At 31.3% G+C, this 27,415-nt stretch overlaps 1 protein-coding gene across 1 annotated transcript in view; it reads right to left on the reverse strand.

The window, feature by feature from the left end:
* Positions 1–290: 290 nt before the first annotated feature.
* The window catches only part of LOC134236900 (high affinity cationic amino acid transporter 1-like), a 48,456-nt gene continuing 21,331 nt past the window's right edge, over positions 291–27,415 (reverse strand). The window contains exons 8-12 of the mRNA XM_062719060.1: positions 27,232–27,237; positions 13,102–13,269; positions 12,802–12,918; positions 12,460–12,573; positions 291–407 (exon numbers count right to left, since the gene is read on the reverse strand). Of these exons, the coding sequence (XP_062575044.1) occupies positions 357–407; positions 12,460–12,573; positions 12,802–12,918; positions 13,102–13,269; positions 27,232–27,237 (456 nt within the window). The 3' untranslated portion in view covers positions 291–356. The remainder of the gene's footprint in view (positions 408–12,459; positions 12,574–12,801; positions 12,919–13,101; positions 13,270–27,231; positions 27,238–27,415) is intronic.

Raw genomic sequence — 27,415 nt, forward strand, 5'->3', positions numbered from 1 at the left:
CTAAAACGAAAGATTGACTATAACTTTCATGTAAATATTATTCTTATATTTGTATCATTTTTTAAGATATACATGTATATACATACAAAACCTTGCTATTCTAATGCAAATTCATTTCATTTTTCCCTTTAATCTTTTTTTTTTTAATTTCAGGGTCAACTTTATTAAAACTATTAATGTGTATATCTTTATCGATGTATATATTTTTACATAGATGCTGCACCAAAATATACGGAAATTTCTCTGTGACTTAATGACTATATCGCACTTTAACAGTTTGTCCATAATTCATTGATCGGATAAAAGATAATGAGTTTATGCAATGGTATGTTTATGAAAAAAAACTGTTTAGCACATTAATATAATGGATTGATGTTATTCTCTGCCCTTATGATCACCCATCGATCCTATTCAAAATGCAATAGAACTGGTTATGTATACATGGTCATCTTCAGGTAATAATACATGGTAAAAAGAAAAAATGTGCGATAGAGCGAACACAAAGTGGAGACCTAGAGAGAAAGAAACTTGGAAAATCTAGAGACGGAATACATATTAGAAATATAAAATGAATGTACATGTAGTATAGAGAAAAATAGATGATCCCCGCCTCTCATATGTTAAAATGGCAAAGTCCGTTTTTTTTCTCTGGGAAACCCGAAATAAGTGACAAATCAAAAAGTAAAATAGAAGGTGCACAATGTCATTATGTAATAAAGAATCTGTGAAAGTACCATTTTATTTTATTTATTGGTATGGGAAGAGTTACGGATAAGAAAGACACTCGTCAATAATATAGAAATAATGGCCGTGTCTATGTTTTTCTCTGGGACACCAAAATGTGTGTCCGATCAAAAAGTAAAAATAGGAGGTGCACAATAGCACTATATCACAAAGATAATGTGAAAGTCTCATTAGATTTCATTCAGCGGTAAAAGAGGAGTTACAGATAAGAGATGGGTACCCAAAAGCGTAACGGACGGACGAACGGGCATTCCGATCACTATATACACTCCCACTTTTCCATCGAAGGTTATGAATATATGTAAAATTAGAGGGAATACAGTGACAACTTTAAGGAGATAGAAGTCTATAGAGTATCAGGATGGAAAGTCTGAAGTGAAAAAGTGGAAAATGTAAAGTAATACTGGGTAAAAAGTTCAAAATAATTGGTTAAATCTCTAGAGAACAAAGGGTGAAAACGTCTAAGAAGGTCAAGAGTCTTGGGAGGAAAAAAAAAGAGAAATATATAGGTACTTCAAGGTGGAAATTATTTTTATTCAACGAATTGTGTGTATTTTCCCTAGCCTTAGCGTGGGGAAGCGAACATGTAACGAGTTGGATAATAATCATAGCCAACCACAAATCATATGAGATTCTTCTTATTCTCTCGTTTATACACTACTGTTTTATATGACACTCTTTTATATGACTCAAATTTATTTTACTTAATCACTCTATCGCAAATCCAATTATGGGTGTAAAAACTGTGGTATGTAAAAATATTGAAGAGGTAAAAGATTAAAAAAGATATATCTGAATTATAAAAATGCCATGCAGTAAGAATATGAATTTGTTTTTCTCATATCACCCCTTAAATGCTAATTGTGACCTCATGTACTTGTTCATTTTCCTGAATTTTCTTATAAAGTCGCACTTTGAGTGGAATTTTCTTTCATGTAATAAAAGCAAATGAATCGCCCATAATGGTTAGAGAGATGGGAATTTTAAAAGGATTTTACAAGACATATCTAAAACTTAAAGTAGGCTAGTGTACCTTCTTTTCACAAATTTTACCTGTTTTCAGCCTTTCCTTTATTTCTCGATCTTTTCTGCAGGCGAACTCAACATGATCTCTAAATAGAAGCTGCTCATCTGAGTGCAAAAATGTATTTAAAGATTGTAACAAAATAAGTCAGTATAAATTTCATTAGAGTTTTAGGTGACTTAATCCTGACTAAAAACCTAAAAAAAATAGATATCAACAAAATCTCATGCCTACATGTTCATTGTGTGGAACATGAGATGCTTTTTGTAGTTTTTCCTTTAGAGAAGTGGACAAGCTTTCGCCTACATCTAAATCTCTATACAGATCTTCAGGTTTGAGTTTGGTAAAAAGTGTAAATATCGAAGCATGCAGGGACAATCTACACTTAAACTGACATTTCGACACAGATATGTCTGAATCTATTTCACACAGATATTTCTACAGCTTTATCATAAATACACAAAACATAAATTCAAGACTGAGAACTTGTGAATATGAATTAACACGGAAATGTTGGTTTTTCTTGTATAAGATGTGCATTTCTGTTAAAATTGTTTTTTTTTTATAAATATAACACGTCTTTTACGTACATTCAGACATATCTTATTCGAACAGTCAGTTGAAGAGTAGATTGTCTTCGGTTTAACATTAATAAAAACCTTTTCAAAAATCAAAAGGTTTGCAAAGAGAAGGAGTGTAGGCGACAGTCTATCCTTTCCTCTAAAGAGATACATTTACACTGACCTCTATATTGTCTTAATATATATTCTTGTAATTTGTCGTAATCTGTATGAGTTTCACTTTACAAACCGCACATCAATATTATCAAAATAAACAAGAAAATATATCTAAATAAGACGGAATATATATTTTGTTTTAGTGTAAGTAAATTCAAGCTAATGATGAAATACATTAGATATAATTGACACAGCACACCAGTCCTGGTGCATAGATCAGAATAAGATGATCGATTTTCACATTTTGTGGATAGGGTAATGAAATATGAAGAGAAGATCTGAAATCATTAGTCAAAACGAAACCTTTATACCTCAGTGCATTTTAACATATTTTCACTGGTCCTTCCTGACATTTGAATGACTATTATACCCCCAGAATTGCACAGTCACAAGTTTTAATAAAACATTTCATTTGTGAATGCATAAAGGAGTATTTTTTTGGTTACTAAAATGATGAATTACTTTTTCCTTATTAAGCTATTTGTAAACTTTTCTTCAAATATTCGTACAGCGGTTTTGTCCCTTTACTAACATCGTGACCTCTACAGTCCCCCACTCCCACTCTTGGAGTACCTGCTTATCTATTGGTTTGGTACGTGATACGTACCGGAAAACATTGCGCGCTTGTTTACCGTTAATCGACCGTAGTCCAAATCCGTCAAGTAATATATCCCGTTTCCCACAATCTTTATAAATTAATTCCTTAAACATGGATAATATTTACCCTTCTGGCCATGGTTCTATCCGTCAAAGGATGATAAAGACATAGTACACAGATGAGTGACGTCGATTGATCAGTGTTAGATGAACCCTTGTATTATTCCTTTAATGTAACTATAGACAACAAAACGCGATGAAAAGTAATTGGAAATTGATTTATTCATTTTTTTCCCTCTTGATTTTAAATGCTAAGGATCCTTCAAAATATGGAATTAATGATCCTATAGCAGAGAACCCATAATATTTCACTAAAGGGTTTGCGATAAAAAGATTGACTTCAGTTTCGGTGTTTACTTTTAGCGGGAGACCTTGCTGATAACAATAGTCCATTTTACGTCAATTTTTCTGTCAAAATTAGCTATATGTTTTCATCACTTAGGCTTTAAGTATTTTGAGAGCATTCAGGAAGTCTTAGATTTATGACACGATGAAAATAAACACTCTGTGATGTTGTAATTCGGTAACAAATTTTTAATTTCATTCAGAATATCTGTAATGCAAAAATGATGACGTCATATGACTGGGGATTGCAGCTTAAATATTTACAATTTGAAATAAGCAAAGAATTATACATTTTAAACAATCTTCGAAGATAATTTATTTTGAATCTACTGATAGGAGACAAACATTGGTTATTGTATTTATGATTATTGATAAAACTCACATGCACATGATAATGACGTAAAACTAGAAATAAATGAAATAATTACATGTATTTCACTTAAACGTCTTTTTCATATTATTTCGAATAAATATACATCCATATAGATACATTTATAAGTTTTAAACTTTGATTTGCCCCCCCCCCCCAAATCTCATCCTATCTTTCTCTTTATTTTTTATTCACAATTGTTGTTGTTTTGTGCTGTCATATTGCTATTTTTCGAAAAAAAAAAAAAAAAAAAAAATGCGGCCTGCAACATAATGATTAAAAATTTTCAAAATGACCACTGTTGTATTAGAACTTGATAAAAATTTTTAATTTCATTTTTAATTTCTTTTTTTTTTTTTTTCTTTTAATATAATTTTCATTTTTATGGTAATGGCCCTGTTGCAATGAAAAATAAATTGATAAAAAGTGGGGTATATACGCTTATGTTTCAGCTCCTTAAAGTTAAACATTATTATACACCCCTCCCCCCCCGCTTGAAAAACGAGAGGGTATGTATATAGTTATCGGGATGTCCGTCCGTCCGTCTGTTACGCTTTGGGGCACCCATCTCTTATCAGCAACTACCCTTATACCACTGAATGAAATTTGATGAGACTTTCAGAGTATCTTTATTAACATGTACACACTTTTTGTGACAAATATTTTGGGCCATTGCAAAACATGGACCTGCCATTATATTCATGTGTACTTTTTGATCTGACACATACTTTAGTTTTTTCACACAACAAAACATGGACACTCAAAACTTTTAATGACAAATTATATTCATATGTGATTTAAAAGAAAATAGCGGGGGTATGCACCAAAATTTTTATTACAATGCACAATACCTCTAGTTTTTCGGCTGTTCAAAAATACTAATTGAATAACTTCCATAAAAAAAACAATGTTTGGAAGTATATTTGAAATTATTTTTATAATACACATCTGCCATGTTCCAATGTCACGTGATATGACTAATTGAAAAGTGAAAGATGTTTTATATTTCTTTCCATGTGTTAATTTTAATAAAAAGCAGCATTTTTTAAAGGAATGACCAAAAATAACGTTGTATATACGTTTATGTTTCAACTTTTTAAAGTTAAATATCATTTTTCATATCATTTTTTCTAAAGTAAATTTTTGTATTAATTTATATTGTGTGTTAAAATATTCAACTATTTATATATGTAAATTGGCGTCTTTGATAGCAAATTCTTAATTAAAAACACACTTTTTTTGTATTATATATTTCTTCGTGTGATTTAGAAGAAAATAAATATAGTATTTCCAAAAAAAAAAAAAAAAAAATGGGCCAATATTTTTTTAAAATACTGTACAATGCACAAATTCATGCATATGCCATTTATAGAACTTGTGTATGGCTATGTGTGTACCAAATGTTTTTCTCATCTGAAGATAATCGACTTTTTGATATATATTCTAACTGCATGGAATTTCAATGATTCAAAAAGAATTATTTTTTAATTTCTTGCATAATTTCACTATCTTAGAAAAATGCAGGGCTAGATTTGTACTTATTTGAACTGTACCTTGTTCCTTTTATCAGCATTATTTTTACTTATAAAAAACAGAAGTAGTTTGCACAAATTATTTAAATAATTTTTCAGCATAACATTTTATACTCTCATTGTTATTTGAAACTTTAATGGCTAATACATGAAATGATAACAATTGTAGAACTAATGGCAAGTATATCTGATGGAATTTGCATAGTTTCTAAAGTATTCAACAACATTCTGCTGTGTTCCAGTATAAATTTGAAAATTATTTCCATTTCAAAATTCAATTTGTGTTTAGATCTGATTTCTCAAAAGTTGCTGGTAATAGCTTGTAATGAAATTGTTGCAGTTTTCCATATCTTTCAACATTTTTATTGATAGATAATACACATTATATAAAAATACATTTTTGTTATAATTGTTTGTATTTTGATATGTAGTGTCAACGGATGAAATATGAGGTAAAGAGATAGGAAATGTGTTTTATTTATTTTATTAATATAAAATTTGGTTTATTAATCCTTTTGAGTAAATAAATCATTTTTTTTTATTTCATGATGTTACTTTGTACTCCTTTTGCTTTTCAAAAGTTAAAAAAGCATATTGATGATATATTTTATGAACTATTAATAAGATTCATGAGAACTCAATGTTGGCCCTTGTTAATGTCTTTATTTTAGCTAACTAAAAATCTTGAAGCAGTTCTCATTGGTTTAAAAACAAAACGGCTGAATCATTGTTTTAATCATCATACTGTAGAACACAAGAGACGAAGTCCCATTCAATGATAATAAAACACAAGTTAGTTAAGGCTAACCCAATTACAAGTTGATATAAGTGCCAGTTGATTTTTATCAGATAATTGAATGAAGAAGTGCACTCTTAAACAATAATCTGATGAAATTAGATTTTTGAATCATTTATGAAATAAAACCAAAATAAGTTTCAAAATGGCGCATTGAAAGAGCATTTTTTGCACAATAATAATAAATATAAATGCATACATTTTTATCGTTTACCGAATGTACACATGTACTTATCAAAATAAAAAAAAGTGTTGAAAATGGCTTAATATATATTTCCATAGATTTTAGTAATATTTTACAAGAACCATGTATACTTTTACACAAACAGTGATATAAGGACTTCAGTTACATTTTCATGCGGAGTGTCATCCGGACCATAGTTACATAAGGCATTCATGCGTAATAATATCCGGATTTTAGTTATAAGTTAGTGATTTTCCTGTAAAGAGATATCAAGTCTTAAGTAACATGCAGTCGTAATTTTTTTTTGCGTAGTGATATCCAGACTGAAACTACATAAACTGTGCCTTTATATTTAGACTTCAGTTCGGATGAGAACGACCACTGTTCGTTATCTCCAATATCACATTATATTCAATCGTAGATTATTAATAATTAGACTTTTGCTACATGTAGTAGTGGGATTTTCCTGCAGTTATTCTCAAATCTTGGATACATGTAACATATGTAACATAAAATTTTCCCGCGTGGTATATACAGACTTTACAACATGTTGTCGTAAGATTTCCCTGCCTAGTCTACACAACCTTGAGCTCCTTTTATGACATCCAGATTGTGTCGCAGTTTCCACTTTTGGGATTATCGAATGAAAAATCTAAAGCATTAGACCCAATGGCTTTTAGAAGTGCAACACTAATAAACTACAGCCAAGAATTAATATATTGTTCTGGGCAAATTTAATTTTCGTTATATGTCGAACGATCGGTGAAAGTGTGAAAATAAGGAACGCAAATTTATCATGATGAAAAGTGTTTCGCCATTATTCTGCAGTGCGCTTTTCAGTCAATTTAGGATGAATTTAATTCCCACGTCTGGACAATAACTCCTAATTGTAAATGACCTAGGGTGTTCAGAGCTCACTTTATCAAATCAAAATAATTTTTTGCCTAAGTCTAATGCCTTTTTCTGCTTTGAATGGTGTATGATTTACTTTTCCTGAAAAAGATATATTTATTTTCATTTCCTGTTTCGTGATTTTAATGTATATTTTAACATGATATTGAGAGCAAATTATATTAAAATATGATAATCAATTTACAATTTGAAATAAAAATGGTTGCTCATAAAGTCGAATTTGTTCAATTTAAATTTGTTTTAACTGCATCTTTCGCGAAACCTTTTTTTTTTAAACCTGATGTTCAATTTTACTTAAAGTTGTGTTTTTGTACATCAATTTTATTTATAATTCATTATTTTAAATTTAATATAAAGGAAATTTTTCATGTTTACGAATACTTAACTAACTAAAGGTATTTCTAATGATCAGCAAATTTTTGAATTTCAGTCCATTGTCAAATTCAGTAAAAATTAAAACAGATTTAGAGACTCCAAGCATTTGTTATGTAAACAAGGCTTGAACCATGTTTTTGTTTACATAGGTAAATAGAATAATGATCCTTGATATGTGTCTCTTTATGTTCTTAAAGCTACTTGTGTGCCAAGTTATATTGAAATCAAACCAAAAGAAGTTAGCATTTTGAAACAATTTTACAGAAATTTCTAATTTTTGCTGACAACATCGTTTTGAAATCAAAAACATGATATTTTCTAAACTTGTGTGTTATATTGAAATCAAAAACTGTAGGCACGAGCCTTGAAACCATTTTACTGAAATTTTATTTTTGTAAAGAATTCATGGAAATCAAAAACCGATAAACCTAATTGTATCTCCTGTGTGTTATATTAAATCAACAAATGATGTTCAAATTTTTAATGAAATCATTTTTAGAATTGCCTTAGTTCATGGAAATCAAAATGATAAAAATTAAAATTGGTTGAAGTTACTTGTGTGCCAAGTTATATTGAAATCCCAAAACTGTAGGAAAGCATTTTGAAAGAATTTTACAGAAATTAATTTTGTGTTTATCGAAATCAAAACATACACAATTTTACTTATAGTCTGCTTGTTTTAGTTATATTGAAATATAATTAGATATAAAGGAAATTTCACAGAAATTTCTATTTTTAGGTTCATGACAACAGTTTATCGAAATCAAAAATGATATACAAATTAAAAACTTGTGTGCAGTTATAAAACTGCAAAACTGTTGCATTTTGAAAGAATTTCACAGAAATTTCTATTTTTAGTAACCACGGCTATCCGTTTATCGAAACAAAAACCGATATACAGAATTATGTATCTTAGTGCCCTACTTGTGTGCACAAGTTATAGTGAAACAATCCATTGTCAAATTCAGTAAAAATAAATAAAAAAACAAAACAAAACAAAAAGGTCGAACAATTGGTAAACATATTTCTAATTTACATACTATTTTCTTAACGATATTTAGATTGAGAATTTACGGAATGTACACTACAATTCTAAAAGCTAGGTAAATTATAATATTGTAAATCTGAATTATTAAATTTTAAGAAATTTTTTTCTAATATAAATAAGATTTTAAAATATTTTGACTTTTTGTCACCAAACATTTTTCCAAATTTTCCTAGAATTTGATGGTTATTTTAAAGTGCAGATCAAATAATCTTGAAAATGTGAGTTTTTTGTGGAGTAATTAGGGGAGTACAATTTTGGCTGTTCTGGCTAGTTAAAATGTCCTTGTTACCAATGGCCAGCAGGATATGAGGACACGCGTCGATTAAGGGCTAAATAATTTTCCATTGATTTGCTGTCAAACTATTTCTTCAAATGACATCTGGTTATCAGCACTATTTGCAGGGCATGGTTTTTCTCTAACCAGTAAACAGCGACATTCAGATAAAGTTGTCTCCTTAATTAAGGATCAGGAAAACCAAACGCTCAAAGAAATCTTCTTTTCATAGTCTTATTTTTGTCGACAAGTATCGCAAAATTGATTTCCGTAAAATAACCAGAATTATCTAAGGAAATCACAACTCGTATTTTAAATATCCTAACCTAGAACAAAATTATTCTTTTCACTGGTACATCTGTTTAGTATAAACATGACGTAAATTTGAAAAGGGAATAATCACTACTACAAGGCAGCTGATCCAACTTCTTTCATCTATTATTATGCCCTACTCTTGATAAGCATTCTCAATATGTTGTTATTTTCCACTTTTAGTCAGAAGATTGCACTCCAACGAACATTCATGATGTTCTATAAGAAACTCAACTTCATTGAATCTCTAATTGAACTCATACTTCTGTAAGTATTGACCCAAAGCTGTGTTTCAAATACATAATACAATATCCGTTATTTTGCAAAAACAATGGCCACTCTGCTGAAAGTTCCGTGTACCTCGTCAATGTATAATGCTCACGGCGGATGTGAACGGTTAATCGGGGATGCTTACTCCTCCTAGGCCCCTATTGATTATCCTAGGTTACGTTTTTATGCTTTCTTTACAAATTTATATTGTTTATATATATATATTTTTAAAGATCGACCATTGCTCATTATCTTCACGTTTTACATTACCAACTGCTTGTGAAGGTTTTAAATCTCTATTACAATATAGGAGGTTTGCCCGATATGAAGAGCAAAATAATTAGATCACTTTCTCCTTTGTCTAGTGATCAGTCTGTCTGTCCACTCGTAGCTCATACTACCAATGGAACGACAAGAAGTAGCCTTAGACATCTTATATGTGTATTAGTATGCAAGATCTAAGATCCTTTAAACTACTCTAGGGTTAAGTGAAAGACTTTTACCTTCTCCTTTTAGTTCTTATCAAAAATGTATATTATACGAGTACCATAATAGTCAGAGGAACTTTAACAAGTCAAAAATTATTTTATCATATATGATGATGGATAAGGAGGTAACGAACAGTATTCAATATCAAAGTCCATGAAACAATACAAAAATAGGAGCAGAGCAAACACAGATCTCTAAAACAACAGAGATGGGATCAGGTGCCATGGAGTAGTGAGCATCCCCTGTCGACCGGTCAAACCCGCCGTATGCCCCTTGTCATGATCGGGAAATAACGGGAAAATCCGTCAATTCAGTGTATAAATAATGGACTTACAATTAGTATGAAAAGCATCAGTCAGCATTTGACTCAATGATAAATTGTATTTGCTGACAAGGTCATTGTATCGACCATAGAACTTACGAAATGATGCCTTTAAACGAGACTGCTGATAATCTTGTTTCATCAACTTGTTTGTCAATTATTTACCTCGTTTTAGAAATTGTTCATACGTAGAGCATGCTCTTGCGTGTCGAATCAACTGTGATATGTAAACTCCGTATGCAGATGATGAAGGTATATTGCTGCGTAGGTAAGGGAAGTTTACGATAGAAAAGTTAAAGTCATCACGTTTATCATACAGCTTGGTTGTTAGATTACCATTAGTGTGTTTTTCAAGTAAAATATCCAAGTTTGAAACACATATGTCGGACTCTGTGGTATCTTTTATCTCAATCTCACCAGGATATATCGTATCGACATAGGAATGGAAATTACCATTGTTAATTGACAATATGCCGTCGATAGATTATCTAAATGTCGAATTGAAGGCCACAGCAAGTGTTTACTTCTCTTCACGCATACAAGTTTGCACAAATTCTGCTTCATATGAATACAAAAATAGGTTTGCTTATAGCAGAGCGCAATTGGTACCCATGGGAATTAATTTTCCATTAGATTGTTGGAAGACCTGGTCTCCGAAAACCACATAGATATTGTCAGTCAGAAACTCAAGCATCTTTTTTATGTCGACTTCAGAGTACTTGTGTGTGCAATCAGAATATGTTTTAACAAAATAATTTTGCAAATGACCAATGACCAGGTAAGTAAATTTACGAGTTCCAATTTTATTGAAAAAGCAGCTGTCAAAGATAACAAAAAGTCTGGACTTTAATTTATCGTGGGGAATGGTAGTGTACAAAGTTGAAAAGTCGTAAATTTTAAAGCTGTTGATTTTGATAAAATCTTGTGATCATGATTTCAAATTGTCTTAAAGTTCTTTGGAATTTTTGAGTATCCACATCTGATGTACACCACTTCATGAATAGATTGTTGCACTATACTCTTGAGGTCAATATTTTAGTGAGGAGTAAAGAAAGAGGCTTGGTTGATCATTTACTGGAAACCGCAATGTATCTTTATTTGCAAGGATTCTTATGAAGTTTCGGAATCCAATATATATATATGGTTGTTCAAATTCATTTTGGTTCTTCGATCTTTCAACATGTAAACATTAACTGCCATTTTGCTTATTTCAATTTCTTTTTCTCAAGAATAAAATTTCATAACATTTGCAAGATTTCAAATTTTTACATGCAGAGTGCCACTGTTGTTGACAATGTGTCCATAAATCTGTATTTTACTAATTCTTAAAAATAGCAAACATTTTTCAAATTGTTTCTTTTAAACCAAAAAAGGTGTTACTGAACTTTTGATACTTTGTAAGTAAGTTGCATGTCATAGGGCATTTTAGAAATTTTCAGAGTTTTCGTCTGGTCCATCGAAGTGGCTATGAACAAAACTATTATAAAATACACTTTTATGCTTCCATTATTTGATTATAACGATCACTGGGTTCATAGATATAAAGGTACATCTTTACTAATTAAAAAAGACAAATAAGGATAATTTAGCATGCATACCTACAAATTCAAGCTATCCTTTCACTATGTTGCACAAATTTTAGAGTAATAATAGGTGAGCATTGTTGCCCATTATATTCACTGGAATTCATTAAGATCTAACTTAATTTTGAAATAACATATGTGATTTATTGCTGCACTTCAATTTTTCATGAAAAAGTGTAGTTTGTCAATGTATAAAAGTATACTCCAATTCACGTCCTCAAATATTTACAGAAGAAAATAAAATATTGATGAATTGTTCGGTATCAAACTTCCTCTCGAGTTGTTCTACACAATCTGTCAATTGCACAAAAAAATTACATTTCATCATCACGGAATAAATTTATTTTAATAGCTGAAGAATTCGTAATAAATGCTGTACTGTTGATGAACTCATTCGTAACTTTCTTTGTGTTTTACTAGCGTTTAAAGAAAACAATAGATGTTACAAGAACATGACGTTAATCTTAGAACTGGAATAAGTGTACCTTCTTCAGCCAAGTACCCTCTATGTTTGGTAAAGGTTGACATGACATGTTTAACGTAAGGTGTTGTGGCACTGTCCAATTCCGGGACAAAACTTCAGTGAAGCACGGATGAACCTGTATGCAATTTCAGACGTTAATAATATAATTCTTTTCATGTGCTATAACACTTTTTAAGCTAACGAAATGACTTTTATTAAAAAAGGGAATAAAGTTATAAATTTACAAGCAAAATGTATATACACGCTCACAAGAAAATGTGTATAAAAGGCAATGTCTTATTTATGTATATTTAGGAGTTAAATGATTGAGTTTTTTGTTATATTTAACTGTTACGTAACTCACCAATTTAGGTGATAAAAGAGGACACTCTGTTGCACTCTTCCCAATATTCATCAATGTATTGAAGCATTCAGAGGGCCCAACCTCCATAGTCAAACGAAACAATTCACCATTCACCACCTGGAAGATAGATTTCTTCAAGTCATATTTTTATTCACAAAACTTTGAAACGAGTTTTTGTGTAGTATTGAATTGTTTGGAGGAAAAAGGAATATGCCCTGGTGCTAACAAGACTACAGATACAAATACGACGAATTAATTTCGGCTCAAACTATTGCAGGGTATGTTTTATTTTTGAAGTACCTGTTCCGTGGCATTAGTGATTTTGTAGATGACCTCTCTGAGCACATCTTCCCCTAATCCATTTTGCAGGTTGATGGACTCGATACCAGCAAATGAAGCTTTGATTACTCTTGGGTCTGTCACATTGACAACTTTCTGTCCGCCCGGGGGAGGCGGTGGGTCATTCGTCTGTAAAGACATTGTGATATAATTTCACGAATGCACAATTACATGTACATTGTAAATATACCTAATTCATTTTCACAATAGGATGCATTTACTGAGGTATAATTTTTTCCTATTTACATTTATTATTATATTTTTATTCAAAAAAGAAATCTAAAATTTATAAATCTTTTCATGCATTGGTGTAAATTTCGTCTTCATGTATAATAATTTTATAAAAGTTCGTAAACAAATTAATCAAAGGTGAAGCAAAATAAAGTTTTTTTGCTGTTCTCTACAGAAATATTTAAGATTTGCCCCTTGTTCTTTCATAAACAGTCTACGGTAGATAAACCAAAATACACAATGTATAAAAGAAATGTAAGGCGATATCCGGAGAAGCAACTCAATAATGCAAATTAAGCAAATACGTCTGCGGCTATTCAGATTGAATCAAAATCGTGAGACATTAAATTAGGATGCTAGCAGGTGCAATGTTAATTACTCCGTTTTCTTTCTAGTTGCTTAGCGGCATCAACAGCTTCCAAGTTTAGGTCGAATGTAATTATTAAAATGAGAAAAAGTCCCTTTTCAAAAAATAGTTTTTTTTTGTCATTTAAACAAGACTTTAAAAAAAAAACATAAAAATGGACATAATGATAAGAAAAACAAGAGATGTTTTAAAAATTAGTCCAAAGGGGCATTTTCAAAAATTGTCAAAACAGAATTTAAACGTTTGATTAATCTGTACACTAAATTTCAGAACCTCTGCAAAGAAAATCGGAAACTGCAAATAATTGGAAAAATCCAGGGGCACAACTCTAAAAAATACCAAATTTCATTTCAGTATACATTGTGAAGAAAATGAACGGAAACTGCAAATATTGGGAATTTTAAAATACCCAAAACAGAAAAATATTTATCTGATAAATCTGTATACCAAAACATGAAAATGAACGGAAACTAAGTGGACCGACAGACCGACAGACAGCAGCAAAGCAATATGCCCTCCCTTCTTCGAAGGGGACATAAAAAGAAACAAATTCCATACCATGAAGTTTGTACAACATTTGAGCATCCCCAAAAGGTTTGCAGGTTACGAAATATACTAAATGTAGATAACTAATTAATTAAGCATTAATTTGAAAATCACCTGGTGCCTGGATTCTCCGAAAACAAATGAACCTATTAAGGTGAGAAGTACAACGTAAGTCTTCATTATTGTAAGACGTCTATAAGATCTGGCTGTAAGATAGGACCGATAGCCGTTCTAATTTTTTTTTGCAGTCGACCTTGACATTGATACTCTATTCAGCGTTGTCAAGATAACAGACTTCGTTCAGATTTAAGACGGGCAGCTATAGTGAATTCTAGTATGTTCTCAACAGATTTGAAAGAAAAAGGTCGAACCGTCAATATAATACGAAAAAAAATGATATCAAATGTAAGCAAGAATCATTTTCTAACTGCTAGCGCTCTAGTACGTTAGGCCATATGTCTGGAATACGCATGCTCGGCTTCACGGTCGGGCATTCTCGGAAAACTTTACGGTCTAGCTGTCTGTGAAAGCGACCATTGAAAGACTGTACGATAACAATGTGGTTGTGTCATTAAATAACACTGGCCTTTTCTGTTTGATTCTGAAGTTTGTTTATTATCGTGTCACTTACACTTTAAATAAAACTACACAAAAATAATGCCAAGATTACTATAGACATCTAGCGAGCGAGTTATACCACCTCTCTGGACAATGCCGTCAACTTCTTTAAAAAATCGTTTTTTTTTCTTTAAAAGTTTGTTTGGAAGACACAATAAGCGATTGATGCAATTCAGTTCCACTCTAATATAATTCTAATTCTATAAAATACACTTCACAAAAAATTACAACTCTAACTTTCAGACTCAAGACTCATTAAACATTAAAGAATTCAGCAAAATAAAGTAGTTGGCCACGAACCTTCCTTTCTGTTTTTAAAAATTGCTACGGCGCTAGCTCATCTATCTTTTTTAAAAGATAAACTTGTTTATAAGAATATTGGTCTTTTAGATGTTTTTCCAAACGTTGTACAATTAGAGAGATGTAAGGAACTCGATTGAACCAACTTAGTATTTACCAGGGAATTATGATTGCTCGTGGATGAAATTACATCCCCACGAACAAATTCAATTTTGCTTGCACAATAACATTGACTCCCACGAATTAAAATGATTCCACAGTATAAACTTTTATTTTCAATTGTATAATCACTCCATAACCACCCATCCTTAATAAATGATATAGAAAATAAAAAGAAAGAACTGGGATTTAAAATAAAAACAGTTAAAATGATACGCCATTGCTTTATTTTTAAATTGATTTCATAATATTTGACATGAGAAAGAAAATAGAAAACTGAGAAAACGGAATGGAAGATATACTAAGAAATTGTATATTTATGCCTGAAGAATTTATAAATTTCATGAATAGTCTTCTGAAACGTAACCTGTCTGTCGTTAATACAAATAACCTCAAAACGCATATGTTATCCACTTAAAATGTAATAGCATATTTAACTTTAATTTCAAAGTAACCGTATCCTAGAAACATGTACTCTCGGTTATAATTTCACATCGAACATTCTTGTTATTGTTAAACAGAAGTCTTTCTTAGGGATGGTGTAAGAGTAATTATTCTCTGAATGTCAAATAAAAGAAAAGAAAGATTACCAATATTTCTTTGTCGTGTTTGCTAATTAGATTTGTTTACTGTTCATGATAAAATGGCGTTGTAACACCGTCCATTTTATGAAGTAGAGTATCACATAACTTTTCTTATTTGTTTAAACTCTGACATAAGAAATTGAGAGAGAGAGAGGGGGGGAGAGAGAGAATGAAAAAAAGTGAAAACTGGTATTGAATGCTAGAATACTGCAACAGTCAAAAGGTCAACCTTATAAAAGTGCTTGAATCACCAAGGGAATGTTCCCGGCAATTCACATTTTTTAACTTCACACAAAACCGTAAGCATTGTTGATTTGTGAAATCATATAAAAGCCTACACAATAAAATATCTACAAATACATGTGTCTACGATAATGCAGGAAAAGTAGGCAAAACTTCGGAAACAAGATGCTATCATAAGACACTCGCAGTTTGGCGTTTCCCTCTAAGTACATGTATACACACCATCATTTTTGGGTAACAAGCTACAATTATATCACGTTTTGGGATCCAAGGGAAAAAATATTGAAATTAATATTTTAAAATCTTAATGCATATCTAAGGGACATGTCCATTATATTTCACAAACATGTCATGGCTATTGCAAAAAATAGAGGAGTTTCGGGACCAGTAGATAAATCACCGTTTTTAAACCCCAAAACAATCACGTAAGGATAAGGGCGAAAATTTCACAACTTAAACACATTTACTGGACACATCCAATCACATTCATACCAAAATAAATTTAGGAATCTACAAAAAATATCAAAGAAGTTCAGGAAACCAGGCTTCAGGCCAAAAAAAAAAAAATAAAATAAATTCAATTTTGATCTTAGTCTCACTTAACATTCATTTTGAAATTTTTTGGTAAGAAGAAAGGCGTTCAAAACCAAATATCCTAAGGGTGAACAGGAAACCAACAATCATATATTTTGAAATAGATGAGTTTGTTCTTGCTCAAATTAAAGAGGATTTCAAGAAACCAGGCTTTTGTAGAAAATCATTTTTAACCTCAAATCGTTGGTTTTGAAAAAGTCGATTTTTCCTATCACAAATAAAACCTAGTTCCATTAACTCCTCTTACTCTTCTCATAGCAGCCAAAGCTTACTTTTGAATAGGGTATGGAGTTTTCTTTAAATAATAACATGATTTGATAATTTTTGATTTTCCTTATGGGACGATTGAGAGTTCCAGAACAATATTTCTTCTATGACAAAAACCTTGTTCCCTGAACTTATCTTAACATTTTTTCGCAGAATTCCTATCATATTTTGGAATACGATTGGGAGTGTCATTCATATAGATATATAATAAGGTGTCAAAATTTTGATTTTAACACAGGATGAATATCAAAATTTCAAAATGTGCTGCTCATCTACAGAAATCCCAAGTCACATTCAAAAATAACTTTTGAGTACTATGAAAATATAAGGAAGAGTTCACGGAACCAGTTTTATTTGTGGTATTAAAAAGGAGGTTTTTTTCGAAATCGCCTCTAGGGTGAAAAACTGAAAAATCATTTTTGCTTATCAACAGGACACCACATATTATATTCCAAAAATATGAGTTGGTTCTTGCAAAAATTGCAAGAGAGTTTCAGAAAACCTGTTTTTTTTTTTTTTTGGTTAAAAGAAACCTTCTAACATTATATCGAAAATATAGCACCCTTATATGTTAAAAAAGAAGAAAATGGTTCTATGGCGATGCTCATGTCTTGCACTGGTAAAGTCTGATCGAAAACAAGAAGGGACACAATAACAATACATAAAAAAGATTGTGGACAATTACATTCAGTTGAATAGATAGAATTTCTTATAAGAGTTCATGAACCTAAATTATATAGATTTAATGGCAATGTTACTGTTTAGGTAAAATAAACATACAATTAAAACGTGAAAGAGGTGGTAGTATACGGAATATTGTGTGAAAAAAAGTCTCATTAATGTTAATTCTTTGTATTTTTTTTAGTTTATTACCTCACCAGCATAATAGAAGGATGGGCGGAGAAACATCATTCCAATCTTTTTATACTATATACCCCTACTCTTAAAATAATGCTTTCCTGTTGTATATTATATTTTTTAAAAAAACGTATGTTATATTTTGTGTAACAGGAACATATATTCAGAACAATTACTTTGATTTTATGGAAGATTGCAGGCCGATGACAGCCAGAGCTTTCTTCCAAGTTTTTGAAGAGATGGGTCAATACCGCTATATAAACTGAAGTTGTATCGATAATTAAATTCAAATCGTGCTTTATTTCAATTTTTGTAGTTTATAACCAAGAAGAGTAGGAACACTTTCTGTTGAAAATAAAAGAAATGATTAACAATTAAATAATTTCTTCGAATATAAAAAGATTTGCAGAGGATTATGCATTTTAAGAGCTGTCATGGTGCAAAAAGGACACATTAAATGTTGGTTTGAACATATTTTATTGTTTTGATGTTATAACAAAAGGATTGAACACAAGTTCTTAAAAACTTAGAACGTCCTCTCCTTTAACATTAAATGTTATATTCGATGAATCTGTGTTTGTAATTTCATCTAATCTGAGAAAAGCAAGATTTTACAATTTCAAGCTTAATCCCATATTTCTTCATCTATCATAAGAAGAGTATGAGAACTATTACATTCTACATGCTTTCAGAATATCCAGAGGATTATTCCATCAGAATGTAAAGAAAAGTAAAAATTGAAAAGATATATAAAAATCCTAAATTCACTGGGGGTTTTCTTTGGAATACACTAATGGGTAGTTAATTGATAAAATCTTATGGAGACTGTTAAAGTTATATTACATGTATATGATATTTTAGCTTATTTTACCAGAACTGAACATGGCTAATGGTTTTCTTTTGGAGTTGATAGAGGAGGGGTCAAACGAATGAGAGTCTAATGACATTGCTACAAACCTAAGGAAAATATTACTGAAATAATGTACCAATGTTTCATCATATCACAATGTTTAAGTCCAGGATTATCTATTATGACAGTGGCCGCTCTTTGGACAGTGAAGGTTTTATGGTACATGTACTTAATAATGAGTTGTATTTTTTGCATCCTGATAGTTGTTTCTTATTGAATTGTTTCATCTTCAGAATCCATATTTGAGATTGAAACTTAAAAAAAAATTCTGCTTATTTTTTCCTGCTTATACTTTCCTTTATATTAGAATCCTCTAAGATTGTCCAAAACGTGATTCCTAGGTTGAAAAGATAAGGAAACAATTACTTTGGATGCATTATGATATCATTACACTTAATTAATAGTTGACAAATGAATGATGCATTTATGTCACAAAAAAGGCATAACCAGAAATTGAAAAAATTGGATCCTTGAGCTACAGGGATAGAAATACAATGAACTTTTCTCTTGCTTCAGACTGATCAACATCGTTAAATACATCAACAAAACTATAAAGTAGCACTAACACAGTTAGTAGTTTTGGGTTATGGAGAACCCATCTATGAAGCTAATGAATGTGACAAACGGTCCCATGTTGACACATTTGTGAAGGGTCGTGATTACTTTTGTATTTTATTTAGAGCTGGGGGTTTTACGACAAAAGAAAACGAATAAATAAAACTGAAACAAGATAACTTTTATACAACCGCTACACCCACCAAAAATTATGGAATTTTGGAAATTTTGAAATTACTGAATTTTATATAAAAATCAGTAACATAAAAACTGACGTCAATTCAAAACCAAATAAAACCAGTCCTAAACTGGTAAATGATATATTAAAGTTCAGTCTTTAAGACATCATCTAAGACATCATTGACAGTTGCGTTTTCAATAAAAATTGAACTCATCAACTGAATACATGTAACATTGTCATTTATCATTCGCAAAATTATTTCATTAAAAACATATTGATTGTACACACACGTTTTCAGGAGTTAAAATTGCTTGAATTTCTAATTGACAATACATGTATCTATGTGGATTTGGAGACCATTTCATACAACAATCTGTTATAATTCCAAGGGGTTCCAATTTTGACGCGTTATCAACGGACTTTTTTAATCAAATAAATCAGAATTTATTGAAAAACCTACGCATGAGAGACAGAAAACACTAACTGTGGTCATCAACTCGACGTTTAAATAATCGATCATGTATTTTCAATACATTATACTTATTTCCATTCATATTTGGACACGAAATATCCCAGTTAGCTTGAAATCTAAGATTCCACAGAGTCTGTCATATCTGTTTCAAATTTGGATATTTTACTAAAAACACGTTAACGGTTATTTAACAACAATGTTTTATGATAAAATGATGACTTTGACTTTTCAATTCACTTTCCCAGCAATATACCTCCATCACCTGCATACGGAGTTTACCACGGTATATCTCTCGACCGATATGATCTCAGTTGGCTCAATACGCAAGAGCATGCTGTCCATAAACACTTTTTCAAACAACGTAAGTTATTGACAAAAGTCGATAAAAAAAAAGAATATCAACAGTTTCGTTAGAGTCACCATTTCATCAGTTCTATGGTTAGTACAATGACCTTATCACCAAATGCAATCTCTCATTGAGTCAAATGCTGACTAACGTTTTTCATACTAATTGACATGCAATTATTTATACACTGAATTGTCAACCGATTTTTTTCTTGGTTTTTTTCAGGATCATGACAAGAAGTACTTGGGGGGGGGGGGGGGGGGGGGGTTCCTAGCGGTTGCCAGGGATTGCACATTCCTCCATGGCACCTGATCTAACCTCTGATGTTTTAGAGGTCCATGTTTAATCTGCTCCCAATTTGTATTGTTTCAATGCACATTTGTGTTTGAATGCTGTTCGTTCTCTCCATATATCATGTAGCTTTAATGACCTCCTTCATAAAAAAAAATATTCAAAACATCCTCTTTAAAATAAGAGGACTCTTACTGTGACTTTCAAATCCATATTTAGATGTATCAATGAAATTTTTATTAATAAACCATGTTACAATCATTCATACATCAACTTGATATCTGTTGAGTCTGGCCCCTTCCTTTGTCATATTTGGATGTATTTATGTGTGTATATAGATGATAATGACAAACAAAATAGCAAAACTGTGATAAACGGAACGGCATTAAATTTATGACTGCAAGCTTCCCATATAGTATAGTAATAAGCCAACTTCATGATCACTTTTTGTTGATGTGATGTAGGAATAATATGATATTTAAATCAAAACGAGAAACTGACAAATAAATATATTTAAATTAGGATTACAACAATTATTTTAAACGCAAAGCATCAGCTTGTGCAAATATTAACTGTGGTTATAAGGCCTTTTTTGTCTGTCATAATTCACACTTGTTAGGTCATTGGTTTTATACTAAATTTTAATACTGTATACTATGTCTACCTGATGAAAATATTGAGCTCATGGTGGGTGAAAACGGTCGACAAGGATGCTTAATCCTCCTTTGCACTTGATACAAATTCTGGGATTTCCACGGGAGAGTCTTTGTGTTCTTATCAGAATTTGTTCTATTTATGAGATTGATCAGTGTTTCTTTAAAATTTATCTTTTATATTCATAACAATTTCGAAAATGAAATTTAAATCCATGACAAAAACTGCCAATCATTCTTAATCTATTTTGTCGACATAATGTCTAGTACAAGAAATGACGAGGAGTTTCCTCGCTTGCTCCATGACTTATCAATATAAACTGTATAAAAAAAAGAAAAAGGAAATGTACAGCAGATGAATCAGCAGAAAATAAAATAAAGATAATGTGGATATATAGAGAAAATGCTTGTTATTAAATAAAAATCACTTGAAATCTTGGAAAGCAAAGAAGTTCATAGAGTATAAAACTTTGTACACGTATAGACCTGTAATAGAGTTTAATCTGATAACTCATCCCAGAATTTGTATATCATTTGCATCCTCGAAAACTTTATTAAACTTTTCGTAAAGAACACATTTATCAGCGTGTTACATGTATTTGAACATTGGAATAATATTTCTTTGTGCAAAATAAAAACGACCGAAAACACTAAATCTTTATCATCTTTTATAGTAAATGAACGTATTCTGCAATGTTATATATATTGCCTCACAATATTCCACTTCAACTCAACATACGGTTGAAAAGAAAAACCCAGGAACTTTTTTCAGATATGTGAAGAAAAAAATGGTCAATTGAGTATTTATAAAATAAAAGATTTTTCTACAATTGTATAATTACTACAAGGTTTAAGAAAATGATAACAGAATTGAGATAATCATGCAGGTAAAACAAAAAAATCATATAAATGGAAGCACATCATTATAGTATATGTTGACAGTTATATTGAAATGAGAAAGGTGCAGTTAACGTAAAGTAATCAATTTAAAGGACAGAGGTATAGAATCTGGTGCACAGTTGGAGTAAATACCTCATGACATTTGGTAACCCTATGCATTTATCAAATAAATATACGATACGGTGTCTTAATAATTGGTATGTTTCAATCTGGTACAAAAAAACCTTATTGAAATATGTGGAGATTACGAACAGTATTCAAGCTATAAGTCCATAAAACAATACAAAATAGGAGCATCAAAAACATCAGAGGTTGGATCAAGTGCTATTGAGGAGTAACAATCCCCTGCCAATTGGTCAGATCTGCCGTGTGCTCCTTGTTAGGATCGGGAAATAACGGAAAAATCCGTCGATAATTCATTATCTAAATAATGGTATAATAATTAGTATGAAAAATGTCAGTCAGCATTTGACTCAATAAAAAATTGTATTGCTGACGAAGTCATTGTATTGACCATAGAACTTACGAAAGGAGACTGCTGATATTCTTGTTTCATGACTTGTTTGTCAGTAATTTACCTCGTTTGAGATATTGTACATTCGTAGAACATCGTCTTGCGTATCGAATCTACTATGATATATAAACTCCTTATGCAGGTGATAAAGGTATATTTCTGCATAAGTAAGAGAAGTTGCCGATTGAAAAGTTAAAATCATCACCTTTATCATAAAGCTTTGTTGTAAGATTAACATTTACGTCTTTTCAAGTAAAATATCCAAATATGAAACAGATGTCTATGACTCTGTGGTTTCTTTTATTTCAAGCTAACCGAGATATATCATATCAACATAAGAATTGAAATAATCATTGTTAATTGACAATACGTCGTCGATATATCTAAATGTCGATTTGAAAGGCAGGGCAAGTGTTTTTTTTTTAAAAATATTGTTCTATTTGCTAAGAAGGTCATGGATATTGCAAAGGCTAATATTTACATGATGTACTAATATTTACATGATCCTAAATGGCACCTGATCCCATCTCTGATGTTTTGGAGGTCTGCTCTGCTCTTATTTTGTGCTGTTTAACGGATTTTTGATCTTGTATACTGCTTGTTATATCCATATGTTTCAGTTGAAAGTCATGTTACACCATATTTCTTTTGTAGTAGCTCTTTCAATATAATGCTGCTCGTAACCAGAATTATGTTTTTGCATATTGATTAAACGAGACCAGGGACAACAGCACCATTTATAATGATTGAATATAAATAGAAAAACGGGGAAGTTGACCATTTGTGCCATTTGATTTAAATGTAAGGTTTTGCCATTAAAAACATATAGTCGGTTTAAAATCCTAATACTAGTATATATTTTAGTAAAAAAAAAAATATAGCAATATAAAGTCACATTTTTCAGATTCGAGCACGAGTTACATGCAGAAATATGAGAGCGGGGGTGGGGTGGGGGGTTGAAGCGCAGGTTTACGTTATATTTATAATTTGGTAAAAAGAAATTATTTCCTTGAAAAATTATTACACTGCTCCTGAATATTTAGCAGACAAACTACTATATTTATAAAGTGAACGGGTCAACGGCTGTTTTTAAGGCGGGATTATATAGCGATCACTTGGTAAAAACTGAGTATTTATAATTCCTTGAAAATATACACTTATGTTTTGTCACATATCTGCGGAATTTTTTTATCATCTTTCTGTGTATCCCATATCACATATGCGATAATACTTTCCAGGCCCCCTCATGTATCACTGCACAGGACACCTATCGTTGGAGATATTGCTACTTACAATATAACAATGAATTCTAACGCTAGTTATTCAATGTTTCAAAACAAAATGAACCTAAGAAAAATCAGATAAATCATATTTATCAAGCATATTGCTAAACAACAAATCATCCAAATGGAAATGTATAAAGATTTCCAAAGTAATGCAATTCCATAACAGTCGGCGTATGTCGTACTCCCTCATAATATAATAACTAAACTCCCGACATCAGATATGCGTACGAGGGGTGATCAAAAAGTTCGCAAACTATCTCTATATCTACAAAACCACAATTCAGATTAGAATGAAATTCGGTATACACATAGCCATACACAAGGTCTATAAAGAGCATATGCTGAATAAAGTTTCTCTCCTTGTTTGTGACGTCACAATGTGAAAATGACGTCACTATTTAGGTCACTTGTGACGAAAAATGGTTGTCTCAGTCGAACTCGTTCACCAAACGACTGTACAATTTATTGTGATATCTTAGAAATCCCTCTACAGTATCATATAATAATTTGTACACAGTTTATTGAGATAAATGAGTTCCTATAAATTCAATTAATGATTGGATTAATCGTTTTAGTGAAGGAAGGCTGATGGTTAAAAATGATACTTGTCATCTTGCCCAGTGAAAGCAAGTTTGAAAAGATGTGTATTTTTAGTTGAGCAATTTGCTATCAAAGACCTCCAATTAGCACTTTGAAAAATAGTTGAATATTTGAAAAATGATATAAGTATTAAATACCTAAGATATCGTTTACTTTAGATTTTAAACATATTAGATATGATAAAAAGGATGCACCCATTCTCTATCCACCTTGAATAAAGGTCTCTCCTGAGACAGAAGATTTGTGTTTTAATGGTCGCCATGCTTATTTTTGGAAAGGATGTTATTATCCACCCATTCTGTTGCCGAGATATGACCATTTCTGACAAATTAACTGTTCTTGTCATAAAAATTAACTCACATGGAAAGAAAAATAAAACTCGGAAAAATCTTTTAACTTTTGTGACAGAACGCTACGGAGGGGGTCACGTGACCGCCAATATCACGTGATTCGCGCATGCGCAGAACGGTGGTTGATGTGTGCATTAAAATCGGGGAGGATTATATTAAAATATAATCAACATTAAAACCAAATATTGTTTCTTGTATGGAAGTTATTCAATTAGTTTGCGAACTTTTTGATCACCCCTCGTATATCATAGTCAAGCAGTTTGCTTAACAACAAATCATCGAAATGAGTTAAAAATTCCAAATTGGCATAATCCAATTCCATAGCGTCAGAGGCTACAGCTTCTATATAAATTCTCACTTCTCGTAACAAAAAAATACTATAGTTTACTAAAGTTAACTATAGTGTGATAACTTTGACACATGAAAACTTTGATTTACTTAAGTGTAACTTTGACACTTTGATTTACTACAGTGATACCCTTGACACTTTGTTTACCAAAATCGATGTAGCTAAAAAACGACTTTTCAACTTAATACTCAACCATTCCCCCAACATAAATTAAAGTTTAGGCTTTTCGATATCATTGACAGATGCTTTTTCAATAAAAATGGAAATAGAAAATTTACTTACCTTGTCATTGGTCATTTTCAAAATTATTTTGTTAAAAAGCATTCTGATTGTAGAGGTGCACACACAAGTACTCTTAAGTCGACATCAAAAAGATGCTCGAGTTTCTGATTGACAATATCTATGTGTCCAACAATCTATTGGAATTTCGATTGGTACCAATTGCGCCCCGTATGAAGCAGAATTTCTGATGCGTAAAAAGAAGAAAACACTTGCTGTGGCCTTCAACTCGACATTTTGATATGTTGACGACATACTGTCAATTAACAATGGTAATTTCCATTCTTATGTCGATACGATACATCCTGGTGAGCTTGAGATAAAAGATACCAAAGAGACTGTCCTATCTGCTTTATGTGTAGATATATTACTTGAAAAAGACGTTAATGACAATCTAGCAACCAAGCTTTATGACAAACGAGATGACTTTAACTTTTCTATCGTCAACTTCCTTTACTTATGCAGCAATATACCTTCATCTCCTTCATACGAAGTTTACATATCTCAGTTGATTAGATACGCAAGAATATGATCTACGTATGAACAATTTCTAAAACGAGGTATATTATTGACAAACAAGTTGATGATACAAGAATTTCAGCAGGGTCGTTTAAAGTCATCATTTCTTAAGTTTTATGGTCGGTACAGTGACCTTGTCAGCAAATACAATTCATCATTGAGTCGAATGCTGACTGACGTTTTTCATGCTAATTGTTAGTCCATTATTTATACACTGAATTGGCGACGGATTTTTCCGTTATTTCCCGATCATGACAAGGAGAACACGGCGGGTGTGACCGGTCGGCAGGGGATGCTCACTCCTCCATGGCACCTGATCCCACCTCTGTTTTGGAGGTCCGTGTTTGTTATGCTCCTATTTCTTAATTGTTTTATGGACTTTTGATCCGGAATACTGTTCTTTATCTCCATATGTTTCATTACTAAAGTTATTATAATTATGAAAACTTTGATTTACCATAGTGATCACTATGAAAACTTTGATATACTATGGCAAAAACTTTGATTTACTATAGTGATAACTTCCATATCTTTCCATATCTTTCTTTGATAATTTTGATATATTGAAAAGTATGACACTATGTTGATCACTTTGAAAACTTTGATTTTCTTATAGCGATAACTTTGACAGTTTGATTTACTAATGTAAACTTTAGTTAACTATTATAGTAAACTATAGTTAAGTGTAGTATTTTTGTAAGGACTGACACACATGTAATCAGATATAAGACAAGTTGCATATATCATGGATGTTGCGTTTTATTAAATCTACATGGGGCGTGGAAATCTCGAGCTCGGGCGCGGTTGAAATAAGGAAATGCAATTTTACTAGATTTTTATATTCTTGACCACTAAATTAGAGCTTTAAGTGCATTTTTAAAGTGTATCCCTTTAATTTTTCACCTAATTAATCCTTGATATATTAGGTAATTAAAAAATGCATCCACATGTAGTGATAAATTTTACTTAATTAGAAATGGCGTCATAATAATTATTTAATTGAAGATGTCCTACCCTTGCAAAAGATATCTTTCTGGAATTCATTATCAATATCTTGCAAAAAAGATAAATCAAGTGGTGTTCCACCTTCTGTAATTTTGTCAATTGATTATCAGGAACTTTCTGCTTTCCATCCCTCTCTCCTAAAATATATTGCTTGGTTGTGCCCTATTCCCAACTCAGAGATACAACGTGTTCTTTTGGAGATAAATAAGCCTTTATTTATTATCAAACTCCAGGTTTGGTCATGTTTCAATTGCGCATTTAGTTTTTTACATACATGTTTCTCAAAAATAAAATAAAG

Source organism: Saccostrea cucullata, unplaced genomic scaffold (assembly GCF_032062105.1).
Source record: "Saccostrea cucullata isolate Sc308-1 unplaced genomic scaffold, CSIRO_AGI_Scuc_v1 ctg34, whole genome shotgun sequence".
Lineage (NCBI taxonomy): Eukaryota > Metazoa > Mollusca > Bivalvia > Ostreida > Ostreidae > Saccostrea > Saccostrea cuccullata.